This window comes from Branchiostoma lanceolatum, chromosome 8 (assembly GCF_035083965.1).
Source record: "Branchiostoma lanceolatum isolate klBraLanc5 chromosome 8, klBraLanc5.hap2, whole genome shotgun sequence".
Taxonomy (NCBI): Eukaryota; Metazoa; Chordata; class Leptocardii; order Amphioxiformes; family Branchiostomatidae; genus Branchiostoma; species Branchiostoma lanceolatum.
In genome coordinates, this window is record NC_089729.1 from 3498357 (window position 1) to 3518550 (window position 20194).

At 43.8% G+C, this 20194-nt stretch overlaps 1 protein-coding gene across 1 annotated transcript; it reads right to left on the reverse strand.

Annotated features, from left to right (window-relative positions):
* Nucleotides 1-4157: 4157 nt before the first annotated feature.
* Nucleotides 4158-11490, reverse strand: LOC136440843 (5-hydroxytryptamine receptor 1A-like). The gene is made up of 5 exons (XM_066436981.1): nucleotides 10485-11490; nucleotides 8672-8836; nucleotides 6570-6713; nucleotides 5810-6220; nucleotides 4158-5212 (listed from the first exon to the last, which is right to left on the reverse strand). The coding sequence occupies exons 1-5, from the start codon at nucleotides 10800-10802 to the stop codon at nucleotides 4829-4831; spliced, it is 1422 nt and encodes a 473-aa protein (XP_066293078.1). The 5' UTR covers nucleotides 10803-11490; the 3' UTR covers nucleotides 4158-4828.
* Nucleotides 11491-20194: the final 8704 nt, after the last annotated feature.

Here is a 20194-nt window from a genome sequence, read left to right on the forward strand (position 1 = left end):
ATTCATAGTCCGGTGATACAGAAACACTGTGAGATATTTGATAGCTTCAATTATTCAAAAGCAGCTGACTTCAAGTAGAAGATGAACAAGTGACTGCTACTTGGGATTTAGAGGTCGGAACGCACTGCATCGAATTTGCTATCCGGGAATCGTAAGAAAGTTCCGGACTTTACCGAACATTAACGAGGTCGAGGTTGATGTCAACGCTACGGGCACCTGAAGATGACAAAAGGCGGCAGGTTTGAAAAAGCGGTAAATGCTTGTACATTCTCTGATTCTGTGCATGGGACTTTGTCAGTTATGTTTCGTCACCAGAAAGCTTTCCTTCTCTCTATAGGCGCTTTAAATCCTGGGGCTGGGGTGTACACAAATTACTGAAACGAGTTCTCAGTACATGTTTATAAAGAGGGACATTTAACATTGTTATTAACGTTATATTTCTACATTTGACACTTGCACACCCCTCATGACCTTCCAATATGAACCATCTTCAATAAAGCTGTACAACGAACTACTTCGGCGTTGTTTGAAGTTGAAATAGCTTATCTGTTGTTCATGCAACGTCCATGAATAATAGGCTCTCGTTCTTCCCTCGCTCCATCAAAGAGTGGAACGAACTTGAGCCTGGTGTGGCGGAGGCGGGGTCCCTCTCCCAGTTCAAAACTGAGCTTGGGAGGACCTTGCTGCATTGAGCCACCCCTACACGCCCTTGTATATATGTAAATAGATGTAACGTTGGGTAACATAAATTCGGGATTTTTCCGATAATGGTTGACTGAAATCAATCTAGCAGAACAATAAACCTTCCTTTTTTTCTATTATTCTGTCAGTATCATGTACTATCTTTGCACTAATCATATATATGGTAGATTTTGTCTCTAGTCGTGCTGACACCATAATATTTCAACTTGAAACTACCGTCCGCCGCACGCACAATGACAGTGTTGTCGGACAGGGGGGCACATTAATTCGGGAGAGAAGATTCGTCTTGAATATCTTACCGCTAATCACATTTTATACAGCAGCTATTCGTTCCATCCTTGGCTTGAGGAGAGTGCTATGGATATAGACGTGTCCAAGTAAAAAAAAATACACGAAAAAACGGCCGCACCGCACACATCAGGCCTTTGCTAACATCCCGTTTGTTGAGTGGGTTGAACGTCACTCAAAGTCGATCCCCACCGTCATGGCAACGTGTACATTTATTCATGGCAAGTTAGCTGGATGCCGTAGCAATGGTTATACTACTGTGTCCATGTGTTCCTTGTTGTGTTAGGAGCAAACTTTGAGGAAAATATCGTCTTCAGTCCACTATCACACGCAACATTTAGACAAAAAAGTGTTCCTCACAAACCTTTTGTCGTCTGCTTGACGACATGATTCTGGGTAACAATATGGCGGCGGGAAAATACACGTGCCGTAGGTTGTAGCAACAAAGAGGAGTTTTGATGATTGATCACACTTAGAATCCAGTTGCAGGTTAGCAAAAGAGATTGTAATAAGTTGTCTTGTAAATAATTGTGTTTAGCAGGCAGGAGATGTGACATTTGTCTTATAAAGCAGCGAACAACCGTGCAGTGTGAGTCTCCCACGAAGCCCCCAGACTCTGTAAATAAGGGACGGAGAGTTTTTGACGTAGCCAACTTCTAATGCATGGTTATCGAAGCTTTTCAGGCAGTGTTCTGAATTTGTTAGTCTGTCAAGTTTGCATTTCTAGTGGTATTACTGATGTTGCATCTAGCACATATCCCTAAATACCCCGTTTTCGAAAAATCCCGAATTTAAGTACCCCACGAATTTATGTTACCCAACGTTATTACTAACTCACTAAATTCACTTGTCCTGTCCTTTGCACACACAAATTCAGTTGTTTATGTTCCTTAGCGCCTTTCCTTTATTTCCCCTTTGTTTTATTTGTACCGGGCACTTGTGTTGTATCTAACCCATGCGCAACTGCTGATAATCTCAGATATGAGGCTAAGCAGTAAAGAAGAAGAAGAATAATAATTTCATCAGGTTGGCGAATGACTGCATAGCAAGGTTCTTTTATTCACAACCAAGTATTTTACAAGAGCCGACGTTTCGATGACTGTCTGTCATCTTCATCAGGGCAGTACTGACCGGTTCACTGTGCACTGAAGCTAACAATGAACCTTGCTTTTCATCGTTACTAGTACTGATGTCATTTTTGATCTAATTTTGTTATCATTCCGTGAAAGTCATTGTAGGAACATTAACCGCCCTCTGCCTCTGAAAACGGCTACAAATGAATTCAAATTCAATTTCATCCAGTCCATTTTTCGGTGTTACCAATGCATCGTTGACAGCTCAACTAGACACACGCACGCTATCTGAATATTTACATCCCTCTTGAAAGCAGGAAATGATTTGGTGAACTACAGAAAATATTGGTCCTTGAATCTAGAAGTAATCATCCAGCTGTGAAACCTTACATAAGTTTTTTTTTTAAATTCCTAGGATATGATACTGACGTCAGCCATTGCAGATGCAGGGCCGGCCATGCAGGTTGTCTGGTCAATCCAAAGTGAATTCTTAGTGCTCAAACTCAATTTAGCGAAGGTATAATATAATCCATCTCATTATCTTATCTTATTTGTAGGCCGGTGATTCAATAACCAAATAGCTGATTCCTTTGCAATTAAGATTAATTCAAGCACGTTCGTGCAGATCCGGGGAGCAGATTTTAGTATTTTAGTCTGAAATTCCCGCTGCGGTTGTTCAATGTTAAGTTCGCCCAGTGTAATAGGGCCCATAAATCATGAGAATCGGTGCGTTTTAGAGCACCTCCCTAAACCATCCGTCTATTCCATCCCTGCAGGGCCTAGCAGGAGTCATTCACCTTCTCTCCAGGCTCACGCTGCGACTAATTATATTTTGGATTGCCGTTAGGGCAATCCTATTAAATTTCCATATCAAACCTGCAGCTTGTGGCAAATATGCGCGTACTTTGGTCGCGGGGAGTACATCGCCAACCTAATGATTGTCAGTATGCAAGGAGGTTAAATATTCTTTCAGTATGTTATAAAGGTTGATCACAGGCTGTGTACATTTGAACCGTTTACTTCTTAGGCCTTCGGCTTCGGAGAACACCGGGTTTCAGCAACAGCCTCACAGCACTGTGGGCTAGCCTGGAGTCCAGCCTTAGCTTTCCGTTCGCTACCCAAGCTCCGCTTCTCGCCAATGGCTGGCCTGGAGTCCAGCCTTATGAGCTTTCCGTTCGCTACCCAAGCTCCGGTAGCTTGGGTAGCGAACAGAAAGCTCATAAGGCTGGACTCCAGGCTACTGTGGGCACCCTACCGCCCTGCTGGTCTCACTTATCCTGTGTGCAAGACGGCCCGGTTAAATTCGGGGGCGGACATTTGGGGCCGGTAGCGGCGTCAAGCTCATAGCTCACCAGAGGCCAAGAGCTGGGCACGACCACTCTCCAAGCAGAGGTTAGGCTCTGGCTTGTTTGAAACGTCTTTTTAGGCGTGCTTGTCCAGTTTTCTACTTTGTCAGTTCGTGTTAGGCAAATGCATAACTGTTACACATTAAAACTGACAAAATAGAAAACCCGACAAAAACGACCGAAAAAGCGTCCAAAGCAAGCCGGAGCCTAACCTCTGCTTTGAGGCGCGCTCGCAGGCCTCAATGAGAGCAGCACCCGGGATACTCTCACATAGTGTAACGCAGATAAAAGTATACCCTGGGTCTACCCTCCAAGCAGAGCTAGGGTTTCGGCTGGTTTTTAACGTGTTTTTAGATCATGCCTTCTACTTTGTCATCGTTTTTGTTGTGTCGCAAACCCAAGGCATTGAAGCTTCCGTCTGCCGGCAGAGCTTGGGTTTGCGACACGACAAAAACGATGACAAAGTAGAAGGCATGACAAAAACGCCTAAAAACACGTTAAAAACCAGCCGAAACCCTAGCTCTGCTTGGAGAGTACCCTGGGTCCTCATTTACAGACCTGATTGAATCGCGCTGTGCCATAAAAGCCCCGGACAGCGGAGATTGCGTTACACAGACTAGGCCCTTGTCAACCTCTAGCAAATTTTGAATGGGGCAAAGTAAAATGACGCAAAACAGTTTCATTATATAAGTTGCCATGTACATATTCCTTATATCGCCAAAAACATCATAAAAGACAGTGACGGGCAGATGATGATGATTATGGTGATATTGTCAAATCCCCATGTCAAGAATATGAACGACTTACATCCTTCTTTCTTGGATACTTAAGACTTTGTCCACTCACATATGTGCCAACTTTTAGTAGTAATTACGGTGCAAACGACATAGGTCGTGCAACTGAATAAAGAAAAAGAAACCTATACTCTGCTTGGAGAGTAGCCCAGTCCACAGATTCACTACCAAAACTCCACTGTTGTCACAATATGTGCGCCATACACTCATAGTCGAAAGTCAAATCTTTGCACAATATTGAATGTGAAATATCTACAATCGCAACACAATAATTCTATGTTAAGAATATTCATCTCGGCAACTTAAGTTATATTGTGTTGAACACGGAGTCAGAGACCATGTCCGGCTTAATTATCATCATCTCTTTCTGTACACGATAAAGCAAAATTGTGCGTGCAGATCTGATTAAACATATCTTTTAAAAACGACTTATGTACATGAAATATTACAATCTAATAGCATTTCCTGGCTGTATTCCAGACGGGATTGTGTCCCTATCTAAAATCCGATTGAATATGAAGAAACAAAGATTCTTTATGTACATTGATAGTGATAAACCAATAAAAGTCGCGGACTAACGCCACGCGTAATCATATTACTGTCAACAGGAAGTTCTAGTCCGTTATCAGTAATTGTTTCTTCTTCTGAATATCTTCTGGAATGCCTTTTGAAAGTCCTTGTTGACGAAGCCGTAGAGGACGGGGTTCATGGCGGAGTTGGCGTACCCCAGCCACGTGATGACGCTCCTGGCGAGGGGGGAGATGGAGCAGCCGGCGCAGAACGGCTCGATCAGCGCCACCAGGAAGAACGGCAGCCAGCACACGATGAACACCCCGGTGATGATGCCCAGCGTCTTGGCAGCTCGCCGCTCCTTGGAGAAGACGATTTTCTTCTTCAGGTTCTGCGCGTTGGTGAAGCCGTCGGAGGCCCGCTCCATCACGGCGATCCCTTCCGACACGGTGGCCACGCAAGGCGCCTTGGAGAACCGGTCCTCGTAGGCTGCTCCCTTCTGAAGGTCAATGACAAACACTGAAGGTCAATGACAAACACTGAGATGCTGCTACTACTAGTACTATTGATGGGTGCGCATCGATATTCATCCTAACCTGTATACGATGTTCTCTTAGATTGGTAGCAGATTTGAGATGATTCGTGTCATTTGTACCTTCGATCTGTGATACTGTATAATTTTAACATTTAATCTTATTATGAAATGATGACGTGTTGTTGCTGTAAGAATTGTGAATTGCAACGCAATTCAGGCTGTCTCAGCCTGCGATGTTGTAAACATTGAATAAAGTTTAACCTTTTGGTATGATGCATTAATATACGTAATTCATAGCAATAGAATTGTTAATGCATGCATTTAAGAGTGCTTCAGGTTTAGGTTTTCTAGTTTACATGTCACTGGCCAGCAATAATAAATGTAATAAGAAAGCGGTAACTTAAAAGAGAACAGCAGGGGGAGTGTGCAACGGAGGCTACACGTGCCAATAATCAAATCATTTTCGCTCTCAATGATCACGAAGAGCTACGCAATGTAATGCATTGACATGTGACATTAAACTGTCATTAGATATCATTCCGAAAAAAACTCTCTACACACCGAAGTACTAGTAGTCGCATTTGACGAGTATCCCTCTGCTGAAGCAGGTTTGTTGGAAGAGCCACCTGGTTGCGGCTCGGGCGTGGTTGCCGTTGTAGTTGTGGAGTCCAGTCGGCTGTGGCCAGCAGGCTGGACAGAGATGACCTTGACGTGGATGTTGATGTCTTCTCTGTCCTTGCCGTTCTGCTGACGTCGGTTCCGGGGCGGAGGCGTAACGGGACGTGATTCGCCTGCGGTGTCATCAACGTCCGAGGACCGGGGCTTGTTCCGTCTGGCCGGCGGGACCTGGGCACCGACCCGCACCCGGATCCGCCGCTGGGCAGCCCGGAAGATTTTCCAGTACACCACCAGGATGACTGCCGAAGGCACGTAGAAGGCGCCGAAGGTAGAGAAGATGGTGTAGCCATAGTCCTGTATACGTGTGAAGCAACTCAAAGGTCAGGTCCTGCCTGAAAGTTTTGTCATTGTGTTCATTTTTGTATGGTATAGCATATTGAGCAATAAAGTACGCAAGTACAGAGTGCCTTGTTGATTCTCATCACTGATGAGAATCAACAAGGCACTCTGTACTTGCGTCCTTTATTGAGTATAAAAATGCTGTCTGATGAGTCATCAGACAGCATTTTTACACTCAATGCTGTTGCAAGGTGCTCATCGGCCTATCAATGGACTCATCAGCCTGTCATCTTGCACACACTTTTCTCGTTATTATAGGCACATCTACCTACGGAGTGACAGATAACCGCCAGGGAAAACTCACCTGTGATATCCTGCAGACAAGCGGGTCGGCCACGTCCTGCGCCGTGCGCCACCCGAACAGCGGGGGGACAGAGATGCATAGCGACGCCACCCACACCATGGCCACCATCACCACAGCACGGCGGGTGGTTCGCTGGTGCATGTACTGCAACACAACGCAAGGCAGACAAGAACATGTAAGATTCTCGCCCCCATTGTCAAACTTGTGAATCTTTTAAAGGTATACTAATCACGGCAACTGGGCGACAGTCGAAAATAACAATGAAATCTTAAATGTCCAGAACGCTGGCCTTCAATGTCATTGCTGTTATATGTCTCCCCCTATTTTTCGGCATGTCACAAGCACCAGGGGCACAGCCTAGGTCTTCTATAATGTTCCTGAGTTTGACACTATGCCTGAATATTATGTACTAATTAGAATACTAGCCTCCGTTGCAGATTCCCTCTAGTTCAATACCGTTTTCTTATTACATTTAATCCAATATGGTGACGTTAAGATCGTCGGAAAGGTTGGATAGTACTTTGATTACAATTTTGCAAAATAAAGTTGCGATATCGTGAGTTAGTTTGTGTGTCTTGCTCAAAATCCTATTACCCACCCCCCCCTCCCCTCCTTCGGGACGTTAATATCGTTAGTTCGGACAGTCGTATAGTTCGGGGAGTCGTATAATTTGCGCTGACAAATGGGTTATACAGATATGCGGAATCTACTGTACCAAGGACATGACTGTACATGTCTTATTAAGGCCCATAAAAGGAAGACCAAGAGTTCTTCCGCAGTAATGGAAAATGGACCACCTATTGGGGCAATTTGCGCAAACAAGCGACTTCTCCCTCCCGCTCCAACTTCTCGGACAATGGGCATGAGCCTTTTCTGTATGTTTGATCACGCAGCACGCCATAGATTGGCGATGTCTTGCGGAGATGTTGATGGCACCCTGTAGCGTTATTATGGCGAAAGCGCACACTTTCCTCCGAGGTCCGAATACTAATGCATGATTTACTGCCGCCATGTTCAGTAAGATTGACATGACTTATACAAACAACATATTTGCCTACCACCACCCACACGTACGGTACAAGTGTTAAACTTCGTGCCTTCCAAATCAAATACTCTGAATTTTATTTTATTCCGATAGTGTTAGATGGCCTTAGATCTGCCGCAGAGAAATACAACATTCTAACCATGGTCATATTTGCCTACCGCCAACCGTACGTACGGTGCAAGTGTTAAACTTCGTGCCATCCAAATGCTCTGAGTTTTTATTCCGATATTGTTAGATGGCCTTAGATCTGCCGCAGAGAAATGTACGTGTAAATCCCACCAACGCAAACATCATCTTCCTTATGACAGCTTTATGAATCCACACGTCACTCACAGCAAGAAAACTTGTTATTGGCTCTTCTGCAGGTCTTCTGATCGGCACCGGCTTTTATTTTCTGAGGGAGCGCTGATTCGCAATATTCAACGTATCAGGACCCCGGCAATCACGATTTTTCCAACAACAAAAGAACCTGGTCCCGATATGTTGAAGATTGCGAATTAGCGCTCCCTTAGAAAAAAAGATTAAACGCTGGCGCCGGCCAGTGATCATGCAAAGGAGGCTAGGCAATCAGGCAGTTGAACTTCGCATCAAAACGTTTCTGGTTGGCGAAAGGAGTGCTTGTAGATAACAAACACAGCCTGTAGTCAGAATCAGTAAAGCCCCCGTCACAGATAAGAAATTCAGCTCGGCCGACGTGTTGGTGAGCTTCAAATGTGCATTTTCGGCCGAAGTACGGCCGACGTCCAGTCGATTACGCGGGCTTCGGGCGATTTTTAGAAATAAAAGATGATCCAAATACTGGCCTTTTACCAGGTTAGTCGATTCTGACTTCGTCCATGTCCAAGAGATGGTACCATCTCATGGGGGATTTTTAGTTTTTAGTGTTCGACGGACGTCATCCGAGATTTTCATAGGAAAATACGGTCGACGCTCGGGCGATTTTGAAATTCGGCGATCTTCGGGCGATCTACAAAGTCGGCCGATGCTCGCATGAATTGTGACGCCGGCTTAAAGACGCTTGTTTTCGGCCGCTAACATTGACTGATAGCGCCCCTACCTTGACGGCGTCTGTGATGGCCCAGTAGCGGTCCAGAGCGATGACACAGAGAGACAAGATGGAGGCTGTGCAGGAGGTGACGTCCAGGGAGATCCACAGGTCACAGGCGGGCCGCCCCAGTCTCCACGTCTCCATCAGTTCGTAGGTAGCGTTCAGCGGCATGACCTGGGGAAACAGCGGGGTTTACAAGACGGTGTCTGGATGGCATGATGGGCAGAAGGGGATCGGGGGTGGCGTAAGATGAGTCATCTATCACACAGAACTACAGACCTAACTGCGAGTACCCGGGTCATCAACTACCATGAATGTGCGCTGGTTACTGAGCACGGATTTCTCACATAGTTACTATTTCATATGAACAGGACCATGCAACTGGACCTTGTCTTGTCACGTTCGCCCATTATCCTGTCTAGAGAAGCCCGGGGGCACGGGCTAAGATGTGGATAGGTCATTAAGGAAGCGCACAAGTTAAGATGTGGTTGAGTCATCAAGGAAGGGCACAAGTTAAGATGTTGTTAGGTCATTAAGGATGGCCTAAGAAATGTCTCTTTACGTGACGTAGCAAAGAGAGAGCAGGTAGACGAGTCCCCAAGCACAGAAGATAAGCTGACATGCACGGTGACTGCAGACGGCGGCGCGCTGTCGTTCTCAGACAGGCAAAGATAGTCCGGCGGATTAGAGTTATTTGTCAAGGCGCCTGTACTGTAGCGTAGCAAGGGTTTATCAAAAACATTCACCAACGGTTTTACCTTTTATCACCTGTACAGAGATGAATAAAGCTGAGGCACCAGTATTATAGGATGAATACTCGCCCTGATGCTGGCAACAGTACAATGTTCTATCTGCACCATTCAGATGCTCCAAGATGTACACATTTTCTTTAAGTCGTTTTGTAAGAAAAACGATTCATTTTAGAACCAGGAAAACTATTGGTCTGTTTTACACGAGCTAAACATTACATGTTACCCGATCACAACGCTGTACGCAGGACAAAAGTGTATGTATGAATGGACCAGGTCTGGGGAGGCGGTTTCAGATATGGGCTCTGGGCGTCCGATGCTGCTGTATTTTGAGTACAAGGCGGTTCATTGATAGGTATGTTGCGATGTTGTAGCCCTCTATTAGGCGTTACCCATGTTTTTTCTTTGATTTTGAAATAGGGGAAACATGTATCACTGGCCGGCAAGGTAGAGTGATGAAAAACAACACTTATCCATGGCATCTTCCTTTTACATTACAGAATCCAGAAAGCAGTTTGTTGAATCATCTGAAACATCATTTTGTTTGATGTCATGCTAACCACACAGCGGGAAATGTTTGTGATCAATTAAGTTTTCATGATCATATCACAGGCGGCAAAATCGATACTGACAACGTTTTTCTTTAATCGCTCACATGTAAAAAGGCACTGGTGTTCTCATGAGGAACGAAATTACATGTCTGTTAAACTGCGCACTGTTACTAATAACAGTCATGGGAGGTACTAATCACAATCATAGGACGCAAATGTGCAGGAAACGGCGCATAAAATTGTGCATTGGATGGAAAGAAATTGCTGGTATTAACACATATTAAGCAAAGCAATTCCTGCCAGAGCAACCCTAGTGATAAGTCCTCTCCAAGGTTGTAAATTCAGACTCGCAGATTATTAACGGATATTGTAGCTTTCATGCGGAAACCTTTCTCAATTTTCAGCCAACAGGTAAAATAGCCGTCCATATAGGCATAGCATGCAGACATTGGTTAAATCTTTCCTCTTTTATTCCTTTCGACAAACGCATGAATTGAATAGACAACAGCAGAATCAACTTACCGAAACAGAGACCAGTAGGTCAGCTACAGCCATGGACACTATGAGGTAGTTGGCCGGAGTGCAGAGGCGACGGTCCTTGATGAAGGCTATCAGAACCAGCGCGTTGCCCAGTATGGCCACAAGGATGAGTGAGGACAGCGCCAGCCCCGTCAGCACGAGCCACGTCGTGGACGGGGACTCCCGAACACTGCCGCCGCCGGGAAAAGTTGTATTGAACGTGTCTGTGGAGTTCAGGTCCTCCCAGACCGAGTCGTTCCACGCCATCGCTGTTGACTGGCTTCCGTTGAGAGAGACGGCGGCGTGAGTAGCGGCGGTCATCCCACCTGTGTCAGTTGGACTGGTTTTGAGAATGGGGGTAGGCTAATCTCTATCTTATTACTTCCTCCTTTTCCAGAATGCTCCAAGATGACGGCTGATTGGTTGCCTCGTCTCGTGGCCCCATGATCAGCTGTAGTCTCTGATTGGCTAGTGCATCAGACGACTGGTGAAGGGAAGTGGATGTCGATTGTGGGGTCGTGACGTCGGTTTGATAGGTAATGTACTTCCCGCAGTGGGAACATAACTAGGTTTTCAAATATGCTCTGTGCGTTTTTGATTCCAATTTACCTCTACAGTAGCGATCTTAGACGAATGCCCTTACCACGTAATTAACGACAAATCAATTCATCAGCGCAATCCTCACGCCTCGATAATTAAGTGTGACTACATTGACAGGAAACACGTCAATTCAATTAATTGGAGTCAAAGTTGTCGATTGTGGAGTTGTGACGTCGGTTTGATAGTTAACGTACTTCCCGCAGTGGGAACATAACTAGGTTTTCAAATATGCTCGGTGCGTTTTCCTGTTTTTGATTCCAATTTACCTCTACAGTAGCGACCTTCGACGAATGCCCTTACTACGTAATCAACGGCAAGTCAATTCATCAGCGCAATCCTCACGCCTCGATAATTAAGTGTGACTACATTAACAGGAAACACGTCAATTCAATTAATTGGAGTCAACGTTTTGAAAAGTCTGTTTCAAGTGCTCTGCATATTGCACTCTATCGGTCAAGGCCAAGTTCTTGTCTCACTGAATGCTTTCAAAAAATAATTGATGACATACAAATGTGCAAAGGTAGAATAGAAATCGGATTAGTAATGACCTTTGCGGTTAAATGAACTTGGAAATTGAACACGTTTAGAATAAAGCAAAAGTCCAATGGCAACCGAGTTATATGAAATGACTACAGCTTAAAGAGGATAGAGTACACTGAAAGTCACAGATTGCTAGGAATGTTTAGCCGCTACAGTCGACGTCGTGTGTTGCATTGCTACAGACCATGAACCAGCTTTCGCCCTACTATATGTTGTACGTTGTATGTTGTAGCAATTGTATATTGTTGTACCATAACTGATATGTAATGATATATGTTGATAGAGTTATTAGGACTCAAATGACTGTGTATCTCTGCTATATTGTATCTGACCCTTACCTCTTCCCTCAAGACCTCAATGAAAAGCGGCCTGCGTGCCGATTTGAGCTTATCATGAATAAACAAAGGTTCAAACAAACAAACAAACAAACAAACAAACAAACAAATATATAAGTGAAGCGTTGGGGTCCAAGACAAGAAGGAATGACATCCAAGCACATGCACAATTCACAAACCCGAATGCAAACCAGCTAACAAATAAGGCCATCAAATACCCACCAAGTTTTGACGCAGTAATGTGCCTTTAATGACGCACCATTAGTAACCTTTGATTTCCTCTGTGACTACCCTACTTGTGAGACCTAGCTCGAACATTTGTCATGTGTACGGTTGGCCACGACTGCAAGCATGTTATGACAAAAGGCGCAGCGTAAATAGTTCGTTAGTTCTTATTTTGATGCCTTGCGCAAGAAACTGGTTTGTATTCTATGAAAGATAAGACTGCAAGCTAAGGTTGTAGGTATCAAGTGAAAGTGCGGTGTGTATATATCACCCACTTGGACACAGGAGTGACATTTTTCCTGCGGATTTTCTCTTCTGGCGGTATCAAATTTGACAGACCGCCTGGTTTCGTCTGTGTACGTGCGATGAATAACCAAGATTTGATTACTATGGAGTGGTGACAGTGATAACGTAAGAATGGAAAGATAAGTTAATTTCAACAGCCATTTGCCGGTGTGTTGGACCACAACCATGAGTGCAAGTGTTGCGGTATAACCACCATACCTTCAGCACCGCGGACAGAGCCGGTATCACCAGTCTCCCTACCAAGTAGTACATATCTGGCGCATTTAATGACAAACTGAATCTGACATTTACGAATATGATTAAGCCGATAAGCGTTCGTCTCTATCTGGTTCTGGATTTTACGTATCATAATCTACTCCAGTCCAGTAGTTAGCCATTTTTTTCAATGGTAGCGCCACAGCCAGGTCTTTGTTGCTTCAACATTAAATTTAAGCACATTTGTTTCCACGAATCCAACCCTTCGACCTGACCGGAAGGATTAAATTGGTCTCGACTTTTCGGCACTAATAACATTTAACGTTACATGTTTTCTCTAATGGTGCACCGACATCTTTGTGTTTGATTCATTTAAAAGGCACAACAAAGAAATGCATAAACAAACGCTGGGGTCAAAGACCACCAGACCTCCCACAGTTTCCGGATGCAGGCAAATGACAGCCCACAGCAATAGCGCCGTCTAACCTATGATGTTTTGATAACAAATGTCACTGGTAATTGTGAGGGGCAGATACCTGGTAAACAATTACCCGTGAACAACGTGAGAGAATATCACAAAAAGCCTTCTGCAGCACGCCTAGATACAGAGAAAACATCTTCCCACGTAGTTATTACCCAATAAAACAGTTACTTTATATCTGTTGGCTTTGTGTCTGTAAAGTTGGCTTTATATCTATGAAGTCTTCTAGACCGACAGTGAAACGGCTTTCTGACGCTGAGTTTGTGGTACTTCCGTGTAGGTGACCTCGTATCACCAACCATACTGGAGAAACGGGATGTTCCTTCTTGGTAAAAACGGATGCCAACTCCTATTATCGCTGCGTCTGTCGAAGCAAAGGCAGCAAAACCCACACTGAACACTGAAAGTCCGAAGCCCCAAAGGCGTCTGTTGGCTACACTTATCTCTGCACGGCTTCACCTTTTCTAACAGAGAATATTTCTGACACAGGTTGACCATGTTGCTGATCATGACTTTCCAATCGTGTACCTGTTGGGAAGGGAAGGAAATGTCAAATTAGTAAATACCTTCCGGACCCAGGTCGAACATTCAGTCGAACATTCCTTTATATTTTCCGTTATAACAATTTGTGATACCGTCAGAATCATGCACGGAAGGTCACTGACGAAAGGTAATGGCGGCTACCTGAAACGTCTGACTGTTGACAAAATCTGCCTAGTTTCTTGTGTAACTTTTGAATTGTTTGATGTTAGAATCTGTTTTCATCTGCGCTGTTTGTGGCAAACACTGCAAGAGTAAAGCTGGACTCGCCGCCCACGGACGAGTCCACCGACGCTGAACTGATCGTCCGGCAGGATGTAAAGGAGCTGATGATGATGATGATGTTAAAATCGTTTTTCAATAAAATTCTTAGTAACGTTTTAATACTTGGCATCTTTAATAGGTTTTATTTCAACCGACTTAACAGCGTATCGCAAAGGCTCAGACAATATGAATATCGTTGTACACAGCTAAATGCATTCAGGTATAGTGTAGTGGAGACATTTACTGTGCAAGATGTGTAGCTATGATAACAGGAAGACCCATTGGCGGTCAGAGACACCAGACATCTGTTACTGATTAGTTGGCAATAAAGCAGACAGACACCCGTCTGTCCAAATCAGTTCTCACAAGGCAAACACTGAGTACAGACATTGATCAGTCCTTGCTCTCCCTGGCTAGTGCTTTCCCCCTTGTAACAATAGGCTTTCTTTGACGTGCTTGCAGAAAACGTGTTCTTTTGCGTGAAGATTGTCTATCACATTGATACCAGTGGCCCTGTTAGGAATTCAGATGTAGTGCACGTCACATGTATCGCGAAGGGACGTATCTAATATGCCACGATATGAGATTGCATACACATATGGATAACCATGTCCCGATCTAGGTGACCCGTGTTATTTGAATATCTCACATTTTCTTCACAATTACCCTTAGGGGACCCTAGAGAATAACGCTTTGGTTGTTCGAGACGCAAGTCTTGCCTGATCTCTGGACAAAGAGCCGTGTATATAAATTCACAGTTGAGAATGATTAATGCTATGGATAAGGTTTTGTTGAATGTTGTTGTGGAAAAAACTGGGCCATGATATTGTGTGAGAAACCGTGAATGAGAGGGCTTCGGTGGTCGACAGCAAATCTGCACCTCTTGTGTGTAGTGGCATGGAGTGACTATTGCTATTTCAAAAGTGAAATGTTGTGTTTATCATTAGCTTCCTCGTCCTCTATATCCAAATTAGGAATCTCACAGTCAACAGTCGCTTGCAGCAGCAATATGAATAAATCAGAAACCCTTTCTTGTTGTGCAGTATGCAGCCATGCTGGGTTTGTTGTTGAAAATCAGGTCTCTCTTGATGCCGGCAAAGGGTCAGGATGTGAAGTATGTGTATTATCCGCTTGATGAAGTGTTGATTAACGGAAGATTCGCCACGCTGAGCATGGCATGTAAGGTTATCAATTCGTCCACATATGCTCCGCTCGTGACTTCTAAGAATATTCATGTCGATAGGGCCAATGCATCAGTGAATCATTTGTCAATGCTTGTCTGGGAAAAAGCAAATCTTTCAGTGCTCAAACAGAAGGGTACAAGCGGCGTTCCTGCACATCACTAGTCTCTACCAGACTAACCGCGCCGGCTATAGGGAGAATATTTGCCGGGGGACTTTAGCCATGGAGGGTAACTTTCGCAGCCGCAGTTACCAGACTAACCGCGCCAGCTATAGGGAGAACATTTGCCGTGGGACTTTGACCATGGAGGGTAACATTCGCAGCCGCCTCTCTCCGCAGCCGACTCCCTTCATACAATTGACTCTAGTTGGCCAATTTCTACTATTTTCCCAGCGACCCACGGAGGCTGGTAGACCCTAGCACATCACCATTACGGCGCGCGGCGGGTGTTGGTTTACGTGCAGATCACACTCTGACATCCACGCAGCACCACTACGTACGCTACTGGGTCTACATTTTACAGATGAATGTGGACCAGTACTCTTCAAGCGTTTCTTTCACCATAATAAGATCCACAAACGTTGTGATGAAATAATCTGATTTTTTTTTTTAGATTACAAGACAGGAATAAAAAGGATTCATGAAGGAAGTCAAATGTTTTGTCAATCTAGTTACATAAAATCTTACATGGTGTCTCTTTGTCATGCAGAATATTAGGTAGATCATTATTTGATATCCAGAGGGCTGTTGCTCTATATTTTCCTCGAGTGGGATGAAATCAAAGGCAGAACTTGAGGGTGTAGGACAGTGTTTTTCAATTGGTCCGGAAATGTTGTTCCTTCTAATGAGTAGTCACTCTAGACGCCTTAAGACGTTCCGATTTCTGAAATTGAACAAAACCAATCTTGCTCAGCCGTATACGGCAAGCATGTCGGACCTTCAACGAAAGATTTTTTTTTTTTTTTTTTTTTTTTTACAAAGCTTTATTCAAAATACTCAAAATCTTACACTTTTTGGAAAAATTACCATTGTAAAATCATTAGCAGCGGCTAAAGTAACATATATCATGAATGTAATGCCAGCACCCTTGTCTATATTGAAAGAATTAAACACTGCTTTTTTCAACTTTGTGTGGAGTGGAAAAGGAGATAAAATAAAAAGAAAAACATTGGTTGGAAATTACGACCAAGGTGGGCTTCGAATGCTGGATATATACAGTGTAAAGGATGCCCTACTTGCCTCATGGGCCAAACGAATATGTAATGGTAGTGGCTCTTGGAGACATATACCTTCTCACTTTCTCTCAGCAGTAATGGGAAGTGTGAATCTAGTTTTTGAAATGAATTGGATTGAAGAAAAGCACTTGAGTGAGTTACCTATCTTTTACAAACAGATCATTGCTGCTTGGCAAAATGCAAATGCTGTTTGTACAAAGCCACATACAACAGAGAACATTCAAAACCAGGTTATCTGGGGGAATAGACATGTATTATCACAAGGTAAACCCTTGTTTTACCCCCATTGGATTAAATCTGGTTTTATATATATAAAAGACATACTGCATAATGGTAAACTTCTAGCAGATAAGACCTGTTTTCAGAAGTTGAAAATAAAGCGAAACTGGGCTTGTGAGCTCCTGACTTTAAAACAAGCTATACCTAGACAGTGGAAATGTGGGACTTGTAATGTATCCAGTAAGAAAAGTGAAGCATTGCCCACTTTGTATGTGCTTTCTGCGAAAAAGGTGAAAACTGTAGACACTATTAAAACCTCTGATTTATATCAAAATGTTGTTCAACAAAAATTTATGTCACCATATGTGGAAAAGAAATGGGAAATGTTTTTTGAGTGTAAGTTCAACTGGAAAAACATATGGCAGAACCAGATAAATCCCACATTGGGAACACATATGTCACAAACTAATTATAAAATACTACACGAAATACCTTCAACGAAAGATGTCTATCAATGGATTAGGATCAACAACTGATAATTTTGTTATAAATTGTTAGATTTATGTTATTTTTTGCTTATGTTTTTGTTAACTGCGATGGGCTCTGTGTTAATCTCTAGTATTACAGTATCGAGTTATGCTATGATTTGATGTATACTTTCTATATGCAACCAATTACTATTTTGTCAGCATTTTGTTACTATCATTATTGTCTGATTTGTTGTCATATTGTTATCAGTTACTACTATAAATACGTTATGAATTGTTAGATTAATGTTATTTTCTGTTAATCTAGATGGGGGAAGACCTTGTATAAGCCATCATGGCTTTTTTCTTCCCCCAGCACGTGTATTTTTTTGTTCTATTCTTTTAGATTATGTACTACAAACTGATTTTAATATGTGCAAATAAATCAAATCAAATCAATTCAATTCATCCATCGGTCTTATTTGGATTTAGTGTGGTACAAGGTATAGTGTCTCCAGATGGGACCGGGAGATAAGTATGATCAAAACAGATCTTGTGGTTTATTACCGCACGCTATGAAGCGACCAATCACAACTCTAAATTCAAGTTCATGCGATACATTCCGAAAATATGGTCCTTTTCACCTACTCCCCTGCGACTCGTGTCGATTTAAACACGAGTATCTGTATTTTCATCCATATGTTCCTCCCGTGCTCTAATGAAAGCCTTGCCCTTATATGGAACTTTCCTGGGGCGGTGGGCTGAGTATATATGTTGTCACCGACCGAAAACTTTTCAGACACAGCGTTGCAAAGTCAGAACAGCTCATCGGTAGGCGACGTCACTCGCGAGAAAATGGAAAAACTGTGTTCAGTGAAACATCTGCGCAATTGCAGCTAAGTGCTCCATCGCGCGCGAGGCCAAACAGCCTTAAAGGTGAAACACATTTCAAGAGTTGTTTTTGTCTCTCCTTTGAAGGTCACGACACGTGCCCAGCATTAAGCCTAGGTTACACATAGCCGAACATGGCCTCCCGACTCTCCCCCGACCATGGTTAGAGTGATTCGGGAGTGATGCGGGAGCTAGGTCAGCTGGCGTTCGGCTGAGTCGGGTGGCGTTTGGATGAGTCGGCGGGTGTTCGGCTGCGCCAGCCGATTGTTTTGAAAATTTCAAAACATTCAGCGGCTAGAGGTCGGGACGGTTAGGAGTAGGCTAGAAAGCATTCGGGGCCCATTCAGGAGTAATTCGCGTACTGGTTAGGAGATGATCGGCGCATCTTCGGCGCCAAAGATAGGCGTGTCCCAAAAACTGGTCAGACTGCTCCCGAACTTCAGCCGACCTGAGTCGGCTGGTGTTCGGGAGCCATGTTCGGCTATGTGTAACCCGGGCTTAAGACGGCTTCTAACCAGCGCAGTGCACAACGTCCCGGGGCTAGGAGGCGGAGGGACTTAACAGCTCGCTTTGACATAACTTTTTGATCTGTGATCAGTGGTGAACATCGCTCTCTCTACACCGTCAGGGGTCTCTAGTATTTACCTTTCTAGCGAGACCAACTTAACCAAAGAGATAAAACCTGGGCAAAGCATTCATCGGTTTTCATCAGTTACTGTTGCTTCTAATGGGTTCGTGAATCACTTCGTGACCTACTACATGAGTAGATGTCATCTGAACAGACAGTGTGGATTTCCTGTGAAACCAAACGTTTCTTGCTTAGACTGCTCTAAGCTAGCGCGTGGGATCGATACCAGTAACCTTTCTCTCTGTTCTCTCACCAGTGGCAGGGAACATGCTGCTTTGCTCTGGGTGCATAAGCCTTTAAAAGCAGACAGTAAAAGTGGATTGTGAGTTTTTTACATTTCACATTCACGGGTAGTTCATGAAATGTGCGGCATTTTCTCCACAGTGACCAAGGACATCTGACTGAGGTAACAAGCCGGAAGCACGGCCTCACAATGGTTGCAATTCCATGTCAACAAACCGTTACTTAGTTTCCAATGAAATTATGTGGGATACAAAATGTGATTTGGTTTTACACATGATACGCTGTAGCCTGTACCCGTAGCGCCCGGCATCGCCAATCTACTCAAATAAGGTACTAGGGGTAACATTATACAATGTACGATTTCTACTTCAATTGCAACTGGTAAACGCTGGTTGTACCGCTGTTCATTTCTGTAAAGCGAAAAGACAAACCTCCAAAGCGCGACAGTGGAATTGTTTGGGACGGTAGGAGTTATCCCTCATTTGCCTTCAAGTGAATTGATCTCACAACTTATGCCGTTACCTTGGTAACCTTTACGCCGTGATTAGACCGACCCTTCAGCGCTGGTGGCAAGGTTGGCTTTCACTGATACTAGTAATGGGCACGAAAATTGAAGATGTATCTTCTTCTTACTTACTGCCCAGCCTCATATCTTGAGATTATTGGCAGTGTCTCCTCCGTACCTCATTTTCAGTTCCGTATAACTGAATATACCAGAGGTCAACGGCCTTGCTCGGAGATGCTTATCTCTATGCACACTAATTTTCTTCAAGCAGCGTGTGGTTATTTCAAATTACGTTTACCACCATCTGAGAGATGAATAGAGGGTAGTCCTGCAGTGAACCACACACACCTGCCCTCTCTAACAGCTTGATTCAATTACGAGCCTGAATACATGTATTGTCATCTCCCCTACGCGTGGGAGATGCTGTGTCAAAAAGTGGTTGAATCGATAGGACTTGTTGCGAAAACAATTTTTTAAATTGCTTTACTCCATTCTGCCTCACGCACGATGACGCACGATGGACAGGACACGTGCAAACACCGAGGTCTCCTTATGACCCTTGTTGGGAAAGGCCATTGAACTGTCTGTTTTTGCATGCCAAGGTAAAAGAAGTACGAAACAAAGCACTCTCAAGGAATTTGAATGAATGTATTTTTCACTGAGATAAAGAGAAACTCCATCATTAATCGATGTCAAGCAAATTTGATTGGGGGTATAGAGATGGTGGGAAAAATCAGGACTGGATTTACAAATGTTACCAGTTCTTAATGTACTTTAAACATTTGGAGCATCTTGTAGTTTTACACATATAGAACCCACATTCTACCTCCATTATAATTTTGATACTGGGAGAACCT

Excerpts from the sequence above, each read along its gene's own strand:
- LOC136440843 (XM_066436981.1), bottom strand. The coding sequence starts at position 10,802 with ATGACCGCCGCTACTCACGCCGCCGTCTCTCTCAACGGAAGCCAGTCA. Across the intron at positions 6,714-8,671 it reads CCATCACAGACGCCGTCAAG|TACATGCACCAGCGAACCAC; the intron begins GTAGGGGCGCTA and ends GTTGTGTTGCAG. Across the intron at positions 5,213-5,809 it reads ATGCGACTACTAGTACTTCG|AAGGGAGCAGCCTACGAGGA; the intron begins GTGTGTAGAGAG and ends ATTGACCTTCAG.